General features: G+C 41.2%; 1 protein-coding gene across 2 annotated transcripts in view; it reads right to left on the reverse strand.

Annotated features, from left to right (window-relative positions):
• The window catches only part of GRAMD4 (GRAM domain containing 4), a 99,049-nt gene that overhangs the window by 42,230 nt on the left and 44,749 nt on the right, over window positions 1-12,070 (reverse strand). Inside the window, exons 1-2 of one of the 2 annotated variants that reach the window (XM_032221758.1) lie at window positions 8,564-8,637; window positions 8,231-8,351 (exon numbers count right to left, since the gene is read on the reverse strand). In XM_032221758.1, the coding sequence (XP_032077649.1) occupies window positions 8,231-8,330 (100 nt within the window). In that variant the 5' untranslated portion in view covers window positions 8,331-8,351; window positions 8,564-8,637. Of the gene's footprint in view, window positions 1-8,230; window positions 8,352-8,563; window positions 8,638-12,070 lie in introns of those variants that run through there. The other variant, XM_032221757.1, reaches the window with a different exon arrangement.

Genomic DNA, 12,070 nt, shown 5'->3' on the forward strand with positions numbered 1-12,070 from the left:
AAGCCAGGTTTTAATGGCTTTGCGAAAGGCCATGAGAGTGGGGATGGCCCGGATCTCTGGGGGCAATTCATTCCATATGGCCAGAGCGGCAACAGAGAAGGCCTTACTCCTAGGCGCCGCCAGCCGGCATTGTCCCTCTGAAGGCACTCGGAGAAGGCCCATCCTGTGTGATCTTATTGGTCTAAGGGAAGTATGTGGCAGGAGACGGTCTCATAGGTATTCTACACAGCTGTCCTGTTGTTGTTGTTGTTAGGTGCGAAGTCATGTCCGACCCATCGCAATCCCGTGGACAATGTTCCTCCAGGCCTTTCTGTCCTCTACCATCCTCTGGAGTCCATTTAAGCTCATGCCTACTGCTTTGGTGACTCTATCCAGCCACCTCATTCTCTGCCGTCCCCTTCTTCTTTTGCCCTCAATCTTTGCCAGCATTAGGCTCTTCTCCAGTGAGTCCTTCCTTCTCATTAGGTAGCCAAATTATTTGAGTTTCATCTTCATTATCTGGCCTTCTAGAGAGCAGTCAGGGTTGATCTTCTCTAGGACTGACCGGTTTGATCACCTTGCAGTCCAAGGGACTCGCAGGAGTCTTCTCCAGTTATCATAGTTCAAAGGCCTCCATTCTTTGGCGCTCAGCCGTCCTACCTTTGCTTAATTATTTTTCATTCCACAAACATTCTTGCAACAGCTCATTAATTAAAAATAACACCCATAAGCACACATCCAAGGCAGGAAACATATTCCATTCCCGACAAATGGTTGTCCAATCATTTCTTGAAAACCTCGAGCAATAGAGCACCCATAATTCCAGTAAGCCAGCTGTTTCATTGTAATTGTTGTCAGTGTCAGCGAATTTCTCCTTAGTTCCAGGATGGCTATCTCTTTAATAATCTTTTTGTTCCCATCTTCATTTAATTTAAATCACAGCCTTCGTTTAATTTAATTTTTCAATAATGAGGCTGCCTGATTCCACAACTCTAGTCGCTTACAATTAAAGAAAATGAAAAAAGAAACACATATGTCAAAAAGTGTAAAGGGAGCAAATGAATCTGTAGATATATTAAGTTCAAAGTTGACTCAGCCTTCCATCCTTCTAAGGCCAATAAAATGAGGACCCATATTGTTAGGGGCAATAGGCTGACACTATAAACCGCTTAGAGAGGACTGAAAAGCACTATGAAGTAGTACGTAAGTCTAGGTGCTAAGTGTTGTGACCAGCCAGCACAGCTGGCAGCAGATTCAGACATTGAGGAGGTTGGGGAGGAACATGGGCCAATCCTGGAGTCTGAGGAAGGCTCTGATGAGGGTTCTGTGTCAGAGGCAGAGAGGAGGCCAGACCCGTATGCCAGTTATCAGCTGCCTTCACAGTCAGACATCAGTGAGGCAGACAAACAGCTGGTGCCTGTTCCCAGTTTGCGCATGGACAGAGTTGCCAAGTGAAGGGAACAGCTAAAGAACAGGGATCGACCTGGGAGTAAGGCCACAAGTGGATGATGAATGGCCCCTCCCAGAGAAAATAAAAGAGGAGCGAAAGGGGAGTGGAGTTTGCAGGAGACAATTAGTTTGATTAATTGGCTCATGACTCTCCGAGACTCCTTGCCAACTTTTGCAGATATTGGCCTGGTAGCTCTCCAAGCCAGATAAGGTCTGTGACTGTAAATCCTCCCTTGAAAGACTTTGCTGGATGTGAATGAGCAGAAGTCACAGTCAATTAATAAAAGGGGTTTTTGTCGGGACAAGGAGTTTGCTTCAGGCTCTTGGGAAGCCTAGGTCAGAACACTATTACTAATGTTATTGCTATTGGATTTGATTTTTGTTTTATACTATTCTGCCTCCCAAGGAATGCAGTGCATTGCACCAACAGGATAATAAAAATCCTTTCAATAAACTATTTCTGTGAACAAGAAAAAGAATATACAATTAAAATTAAAGTTATTTTTAAAAGGAAGTTGAAAAGACTAATCCTAGAGAAGCTGTCAGCCTGCAAACGGCTGGGTGAACAAATACATCTTCACTTGTCACTTAAAACAAGGCAGTGTGGGAGTTACCGTAGTTACACTTCCTTCACGGAGAGCCAGTTCAAAATCAACTGTGGAGAAACTTTTGGAGAAACTTTTCAATATGAGGGTACTCTATATCAAGGTAGATATTTCCAAGTATCTTGAACGCATCTGATTTCCCCCAAATAGCGCAATCTTTTCCTCTTATACACAAAATGCTCATGTATATGTGTGTAATGGAATACCCAAGGGTGACCCTGGGCATCCTAGGTAATGCGGCCTAGGAAACAATCAGACAAGAGAGAGAGAGAGATTTAGGAAGGACTCGCCATAATAGATCAAGTTTTTAAAAGCAATAGAAGGAGATTTGCACCTTCAGACTTGCGGGAACAGATGGGGCCCCTCCCAGATGCGCGTAAGCACAGAAAGGAAAGGAGAGGAGAGCAAAGGAAAACAATAAGCCGGCTCTCAAGGGAAAGCAGACGTAGACACCAGCCAATCCCTCCCTGGTTGGGAGTGGCCGGTTGTCACAGACAACCATTTGCTTTTAGGATAAAGCAAGCAATTCGGATTTCTTGTCCAGGTCTGTTGAGATTACCTTATTTTTCAGAGTATAAGACGCACCGGAGTATGAGATGCACCAAGATTTTGAAGAGGCAATTTTTTTAAAAAAAAGGTTTTGCACTCTGCAAACCTCTCAAAAACAGCTCGTTTTTTTGCAAAAACTGGCCCATATTTTGTCAAAAAAAGGGCATGCATAGCCTTTAGGAGGCTTATAGAGTGCTCCTGGGAGCTGGGGGGGGGGGGAACTGGCCTGTTTTTCACTTATTTCTTGCCCTCCCAAGCCCCCAAGAGCATTCTGGAAGCCTCCTAAAGGCTATGCACAGCCATTTTTGCAAAGGGGTTGCCATTTCAGGAGGCCAAAAATGCTGTATTCAGTGTATAAGACACACCCAGATTTTCACCCCCTTTTTGGGGGGAAAAAGGTCTGTCTTATACTCCGAAAAATATGGTAATTATGTTTGCTTTTTGTTTGTCTACATGAAGAGACTGTTCCTACCCTGTTTGAAAAGGGGTTTCGTTTTTACTTGCAAATAAACGGTTTATCATTACTTGCTAAGGCGGGTCAGAACACTTAAGTTTGCAACTTGTGGCAGTGTCTAAAAGCTTTACCAGCATACTGTACATGGACAAATGTTTAGATTCAACAATCTAAACGTCTTGCTTGAACCAAGTCAATTCAAGCAAGAGAAGGCTCAAAATTTATAAAATATTCAAAAACCTGAGAAGTCATTCTCTTCCAAATCTGCAACAATTCACCAAAATAAGAACTGAGAATACTCATGGGAATACAGAGCACAAAACATTTGGGAAGCTGAAAGCCATAAACCCAAGTATCACAACTTATCGATTGAATAACACTCTGGCCCATACCTGGGCATTTTATATCCCATAGGCTACATATTGCCCGTAGGTTGTCCCTGGCATGCAGCATTAGCTGGGACATCAACAGCAGAGGATGGGGCAGGACAGCGGAGGGCAAGGAGGCAGTGTAGTTTTGGAGTTGGGCAACAACAGCCTTTCACAAGACTCCCAGTTTCTCATGTGACCCCCCTGTGAAAAATTAATTAGCTACCGCTTCTCTATCCTCTAACCTGGCCACAAACTACAGGTGGTCCTCAATTTACAACAGATTATTTAGTGATTGTTCAAAGTTACTACAGCGCTGAAAACAATTGACCTATGACTGTTTTTCACGCTTAGGACCATAGCATCGTCTCCATGGTCACATGATTTACATTTGGATGCTTGACAACTGACTCGCATTTATGACGGTTGCAATGTCCTGGAGTCATGAGATCCCTTTTCGCAACCTTCCAACAAGGAAAGGCAATGGAGAAGCCAGATTCACTTAACAACCATGTTACTAATTTAACAATTGCAGTGTTTCACTTAACAAATGTGGTAAGGAAAGTCCTAAAATGGGACAAAGCTCACTTAACAAACTTCTCACTTAACAACACAAATTCTGGGCTCAATTGTGGCCTTAAGTCGAGGACTGCCTGGGTTACTTTCTCCACAATGTTTCCTAAAATTCTGATCCAAAGGAGTCGTCTTGGTTCATTCTTCAAGTTGCCATATTCGGTAACAAGGTGTTGTCTCACAAAACAATGGTGTGTGTTAGGTTAAGTGCCCCTGCAGCTCTTTATCATTCTGGAACGCCTTGAGCAATTTCAACCAAACTTGGTACACAGATGACTTACTCTCTACAGAAAAATACTGTCAGGGTAAGACAACCCTAACACCCCTTGGGATGTGTGTTCTGTTAAGATGCAGCCTGTTGTGCTGTGCTGCCGTACTGGCTTCTACTGTACAGCGCAATGGAGTTGCCATGGTAACAGCTTCACAGTACTCCACAAGGAGGCTCCCTCTGGTAAGGGGGAAAATCCAACATTAGAAATTATGCTTGGTCCAGAAATTTCCCCCCTATAAATAAATACCCAGGCAACACCGGGTTATCGGCTAGTAAAGAATAAAATAAGTGAGTTTGTTGGAGATGAACTATAACAAGGAAGAGGAAGTACAGTACAATGAGACCAGCAAAATTGATGTCAGCTCTGCTATGTAGACTCCAGAGGAAGGCTAAATTGAAGGTGGCTATAGTAACTGAATCTTCCAAGTCTGATTGTGTTTTACCTCCTCCTTCTACTTATAATTAGAGTGACTTAAAGAGCCTGTCTGAGCTGCATTATAAGGATGTTCTGCGCTTAAAAAGTGTTTTATCCTTTGTCACTCTGGCAATGGAGCTCCTATATTCAGCCAAAAATATTCCTTATGTTTAAATAGACAGCAACTGCCTAGATTTCTGCACTAGCAATATACATATTGTAATGGGAAATAAGAATAACCTTGAAGAACAGGAGGAAAAGCTGCAAGCAAGGCAATGGACAAAAGAAATTTTGAGTCCAATACGGAAATGTGAATTTGAGAAAACAGACTGAATTAATTGCCCTAGTTCTCTTGAAAATAAAGAGGAGGAGGACGGAAGCAGATTGAGACTGGCAGGATTCTATTATTACAACCTTGCCATAAATAATATTCATTGATATTATTCATAACTTTGGTTTCATAGCCTGGTCTACCTCAAAGGGCAGACATACGTATATACTCATTTATTGATTTCTTCTGGAATTCTAGCCTGATATTAACACATGCTTCCAGGGACAGATTCCTGCTTCTGTTCAGATATTTAGAATGGATGAAAAGTGGTAGAAAATATAATGTTACCGTGTAATAAATCTGAGCATAATCTTGGAAGACACAGCCTTGGCAATGGTCTAATTGATCTGGGTACTTGAGAGACCGCCTGCTGCCAATTACCTCCCATAGACCCGTTAGATCGCACAGGGTCGGCCTCCTCCGGGTTCCGTCTACCAGCCAATGTCATCTGGCTACCACCCGGGGGAGGGCCTTCTCTGTAGCAGCTCCGGCCCTTTGGAATGAACTCCCCACGGAGATTCGGACCCTCACCTCTCTCCAGGCCTTCTGGAAAGCCGTCAAAACCTGGCTGTGCCGGCAGGCCTGGGGTTGATGAGTTCCCCTCCCCTCTCGACTTGTATGGCTGTATGACTTTTGTGTATTTTAATTACGTGTATTGTGTCTGTGTCCCCTTTTTCCACTTCGGAGTTGTTCGCCGCCCTGAGTCCCTCCAGGAGAAGGGCGGCATACAAATAAACTAAATCTGAATCTGAATCTAATTAGAGAAATCTGACACTAGACGAAAGATGAGGGACAGGGGGTAGAGAAAGCATCTCAGAAGGGAAACCTCCCCATTTCTCTGGAACATAAAGGTAGCGGAAGGGGAGGGGCAGTGCTTTCAGACTTACAAGATTCTTACTGTAAATCAGGGTAGATAAAAATCAATGATTTTTTTAAAAAAAAATAATCAGGTTTTTTTTATTTAAATTGGATGTTTTTATTTAAATCAGATTTTTTTTATTTTTATCAAATTTATTTTAATAAAATGCTTTTGGGGTAAAAAAAAAAAGAGTTTAAGATACATTAATAAATTAGTTTATTCAGTCAAATGAAAGATATAAACTGGAGTGGAGAAGATGGATTGACTATATTCAAAATAAATATGGGACTAAGAAATTCCAGATAGTTTATGACTGAAGAAACAAGGAATGATATAATCTGTTTAGAGTTAGCCTAGCAAAGAGGAGTCAAAGCTCAAATGAAAGATGATACTAACATTCTTTAAGTTTATCTTAGAATATCTTTGTTAAAGATTTATACCCTGTATTGGTTCTGGGAAGTCGCGGGGGGGGGGGAGGTTGGGGGTGGTGGGGCTTGGGGGGGAGGGCAGGGGGGAGGTAAACATTTGTAAAAGTTTTTTTTCTAAAATTTTCAATTAAAAAATAAATAAATTAGTTTATTCAGCATGAAATGGAGCATAGTTATGTAGCACGAGAGGCTGTATATTCTGCAATATTGGGACTGTCGGTGAGTCAACAGCAGGTCAGAGGAGGAGCCGCTGCGGGACAGAGATGACATTTGCTCTTCAAAAATTATAATTTAAATAGAGCTGATTTAAATCAAGTCCTTTTACTAGTGATTTAAATCGTGATATAAATCCGATTGATTTAAATCAAGCTGTAAATTTACAATAAATGTCATATTAGGACTCATGGGTTAGGATTCCTGTCCAGAGAGCAGCACCTCCCACCGTTGTCAAGACTGCCTACCAACTAGAAATCAATGACCGGTGACCTCGTGGACATCCAAAACAGAGATGGCAAGACATCAACAACAACGATATGCAAGCTGTGGGCCTGAGCAATGGAGACACAAGTTGACCATTCAAAGTGGCGTTCAATGATCTGAAAAATGGACCTGTCTGTTGGGTTTCCTGTCTGAACTACCTCAAAGGGCTGACACACTATCCAGTGGTGGGTTCCTACCAGTTTGGCTGAACCGGTAGTGGTTTGGCGGCCTAAGTCGCTGGAACCGGCAGCAACCCAGGCCTGCCGCGCCCCCAAACCTGTTCTCAACCTATGGCGCCGCCATTTTGTTTTTCAGTTCTGTGCATGCACAGAACAATTTTAATTGCATTGTGCATGCGCACACAGTGCACATCAAGCGTGCACACACACAGAGCATGCACATAAGCAAACTGGCAGTAGTGCCTGCCAGAACCCACCCCTGGCACAACACATAGGCAGACAAAGGATTGCTGCTGTATTTTTATCAGAAATTTTTTGGGGGAGATCTTGGTATACTGTAGATGTTACCTTCAGTGATATGATGGAATCAAATATATCAATCCTGCTATTCCTTTTATTTAGCAGATTTGCACACTTTTCATTTTTTTTCACAGGGTTTTTTCTTACCGCATCAATTGTATCTTGCCACAAAATAGTTAAACAAACTAATGCTGTATCCTTTTCCAGTAATTTGCTTAGATGCCATTCCTTGTTTACTTATACATTCGAACCAGAGATTTATGATGTTTGGGAGAATGTTTCAAAAACATCCTGCTTTGGCTTCAAAGAGTTTTTACTTAATTCAGCTGCAATTCGCCTAGTTATCCAAAATGTTATGGCAATATAACATCTCCTTGTGTTACTTGTCTTGCAAGCAGTTTCAGATATTTACTGCAGTTCTTTTCTGCCTTTTAATGCTTATAGCTTAATTTTATACTGTTCATAATGAAAAGAGTATACTTGAAAATATATCAAATGCATGAATTCATTGGATGCGCCAAGACCAATACATTTGATAAATAGAAATTAAATGCACAAACAATTTAAAGAAAGCCAAACTAGGCTTAACGCTTAAACCATTACACAAAACCCCTTATTACTCCTAAAAGAACTATGTTAGTAACAGAATCTAAAAATGAGCTTGTTTTATTATCATAATCCAATTCCTGCTTCTATTCGATCATTAAAATATTCTGAACTTATACTGAATGGAAAACAAACTAGTTTGGAGGTTATTGTGTGCCATAATATACTTCTGACTAAACAAAGAAATCTTCTCTTCTGAGCCATTGCTGAAAACTTCTTTCTAATCATGACTTCAAAATATAAATTGGGAAATTTAAAATATATGCCTTTGCTAGAACGACACGATCCTGTCAATTAAAAACATAGTGTTGGCTAATAATGAGAAAATATCTATCTATCTATCTATACAATACTGAATACACAGGCCAAATTTTTTGTACTTACGGAGAAAGTGCTTTTCCAGCAAGGCAATTTCCAAATGGCCTTTGATCTCATTTAATCTGTCAGACTCTGTTCTGTTGTAATCAGGAATGCCTGTAGCCATGATGACAGTCCCAGGACCAGCCTACGGAAGGAGGGAAGGAGGAGAGAGGGTTATTAAAAAAAGAGAAGAGATGCTGGCAGCTCAATCTTTGAAGGAGGAAAAGAAGCAGGAGCATCCACACAACCCCCCATGCACACACTCCAAAATGAAAATATAAAGCAGTCGATAAGCAATGGTTCTTTTTATTTACTAGTTTATCTGGGGCAAACCAATAGCCAGTTAGAGCAGCAAACCTTTTGCACAGCATTAGGCTGCTGACATGAATCAATGGGAGCTTATGAAAGGAACCATATCTCTCACGGGGGGGGGAAGGGGGGGTGTCTCGCATCACTGCGCCTGCTCAGACCTCCACAGCAAATGCTTTGATTTCTGCAGCAGGAAGCGTCATTGTCTAAACTCCCTCTGACTGGCTAGAAGCCGGCTCCAAAGAAGGATCTTTCCAAGTCAATTGTGGGCCGCGGTTTCAAAAGGACCATTTAAACAAATTACGAAGTCTGTAAACTTGAAGTGTGCGGCACTCAGGATAAATCCTTTCTCATGCGTATGCAAGAACACTTTGCAGCACAGGGGAAGGAAGGAGAAAGGGGAGCAAGGAGAGTGAACAGGAAAAAACAAACTTTAAATGCTTAAGATTCCTATCACTGTAATATCCTTGAGATATTAACTTAAAAAAAACATGTAGAGAGAATAGGAGGGATAATGCAGCATTGCAAAGATCAGGACAGATTTATATGCTCATGTAAATCTGGGTATAAATAAAAATAAATTACCAGGGAGGGTCTGTGTGTTTCTAGCCAAGACAGAAGCTATACAGGTGATCCTCAATTTTCTATTTAATTGAGCTTGGAAATCCTAAATTGCATTAGATACAGTCAAGATGGATCAGTCCTTGATCAACCCTGACTACTCTTTAGAAGGCCAGATCCTGAAGATGAAACTCAAATACTTTGGCCGCCTAATGAGAAGGAAGGACTCACTGGAAAAGAGCCCAATGCTGGGGAAGATTGAGGGCAAAAGAAGAAGGGGACGACAGAGAATGAGGTGGCTGGATGGAGTCACTGAAGCAGTAGGCGTGAGCTTAAGTGGACTCAGTGGGATGATAAAGGACAGGAAGGCCTGGGGGAATGTTGTCCATGGGGTTACGATGGGTTGGGTACGACTTCGCAACTAACAATAACAACAAGATCAAATGAGGTATTAATACCACTCTATAAAGCCTTAGTAAGACCACACCTAGAGTACTGCATCCAGTTTTTGTCACCACACTATAAAAAATGTTGAGATTCTAGAAAGAGTGCAGAGAAGAGCAACCAAGATGATTAGGGGACTGGAGACTAAAACATATGGTGAACAGTTGCAGGAACTGGGCATGGCTAGTCTAGTGAAGAGAAAGACCAGGGGAGACATGATAGCAGTGTTCCAATATTTGAGGGGCTGCCACAGAGAGGAAGGTGGTCAGGCTATTTTCCAAAGTACCTGAAGTCCAGACAAGGAATAATGGATGGAAACTGAAGAAGGAGAGATTTAACCTGGAAATAAGGAGAGTGAGAGCAATCAACCCATGGAACAGAAGTTGCCTTCAGAAGTTGTGGGAGCTTCATCACTGGAAGCTTTCAAGAAGAGACTGAACTTCCATCTGTCAGAAATGGTGTAGGGTTGCCTGCTTGGGCGGGGCGGGGGAGTTGGACAAGATAACCTACAAGGTCCCTTCCAACTCTGTTAACCTTTAATTCTGGTTGTAAATCGTGATTATCATAAAGCACATCACCATGGGAGTGGGCCTGGTTTTATTACCTTTCTTATGGCTGTCGCTAGATGAATGTGATGGTCATTAAGTGACCCATTGTTTGCTAATGGGCATGGGTGGGTTTTTTTTTTGCAGGAAACCAAAAATAAAGACTGCTTTCTGGCAAAACTGTCATAAAACATGGTCGAACTGCCTTGGGGTGCTGCAAACAGCTATAAATGTGGCCCCACTGCCAAGCTTCCAAAATGTGGTTATGTGACTGCAGGAAAGGTGATGTTGTGACTTTGAGGTCATGTTACAAGTAGCTTTGGGGGGGGGGGCTGTCCATCAAAACTTCTAATGGTCTTTAAGAGATCAGTCATAAATTGGGGACTCCAGTATAAACTTAAAGAAAGGAAGAGAACCAGTTCTGTGAGCATGGCTTGGTGGGCGTGGCAGGGGAAGGATACTGCAAAATCCCCATTCCCTCTCTACTCCTGGGTGAAGGATATTGCAAAATCTCCATTGCCAACCTACTCTGGGGCCAGGCAGAGGTGGTAATTGCTGGTTTTCCGAACTACTCAAAATTTCCGCTACCGGTTCTCCAGAACCTGTCAGAACCTGCTGAATTTCACCCCTGGAAGAGATGCATATGTATGAGAAGGTGAGAGAGTAAGAATATATGGTTATGCATGAAATAGATCAAGAAGGAGCTATAGTCAAGGTCACAACTGCCACTCTATTAATATTAAAAAAAATTTATTTCTAAAGCTGCACCTGAGTTTCGAACATGTTGTGCAGGGATTACGAGAGCTGATAGTAGTTATACCTGGTGGAAAAAACAAATATACCATATTTGGTGGTCCTGTACTGAGGCCACAAAATACTGGAGAAGGATTCAAAAATGGCTAAAAGAGGTTATCGGGGCAAGCATGGAATGGAAACCCGAGAACCTTCTACTAAGCATTAAACCAGAAAACATGAGCAATTCAATATGGCATTTGAGCCTACATATAATTGTGGCCGCAAGAATAACTTATGCACAATTTTGGAAATCCACTACCATACCGTCGGAAGATGCTATAATTAAAAAGATCTATGAATGTGCAGAAATGGATAGAATGACGGGTTGGCTGAGGGACAAAGGAGAAACGGAACATTATCTTAGCTGGAACTTATGGTATATGTGGGCGACAAGGAGAACAGCAGGGACTTAAAACGGGGAAAGTTAAATAGCAGTTGTTAACAATGGGAACTAAAAGTGAACATGGGTATTGTAATAGATCCCTGAATTTTGTAATGAGAAGATGTGGATTAGAGACCTAACAATGAGGAAGGAAAAAAAAAGTTGGGCTGTGAATGACTGTCACCGCGCGGGGGGGGGGGGGGTATGTTTAAAATTGTATTTGTATTTGTATGTTTTATTCTTTTAAAAAACGTATAACTAATAAAGATTACTTTTAAAAAAATAGAGAAAAAACAAAAGAAAAAACAAATATAGACAATAAAGTTTGCCTCAAAACATATCTGTGTTATAATGAAGTTAACAATGGTATCACTTAAAGATAAATATATTGCTGTTGATAATTATAGGTTTTTTTTTTCATTCCAGGAAAATGCTATTGTAGCAAGAGATGTAGATGAGTTAGAAAGGTTGAATCTATGAAAACTACATTTCAGAAATAAAGAATTAACCAGAAAATTCAACCACAGATCTGCAAGGAAAACATTAACTTTGATCAAGAACTCTATGGGCAACAATGCATTTTTTCCCAATTTTTAAATCTATAATATATACATAAACACTGAAAGTAAAACTGAAAATGTGCCAATATCATTATTTGCAACATGTTTCATTTATATAGGGAATAGGACATTTAAATATAGCAAAGTAAATCTCAGATGCAATACAAAAAATCCAGACCTTGAGAGCTTTTAATTTTATAATGGGATATTTTCTTTCAATGCATTCAATGTACATATATCTACCGTGTTTCCCCAAAAATAAGACAGG

This window comes from Thamnophis elegans, chromosome 7 (genome assembly GCF_009769535.1).
Source record: "Thamnophis elegans isolate rThaEle1 chromosome 7, rThaEle1.pri, whole genome shotgun sequence".
In the NCBI taxonomy this organism is placed as follows: Eukaryota; Metazoa; Chordata; class Lepidosauria; order Squamata; family Colubridae; genus Thamnophis; species Thamnophis elegans.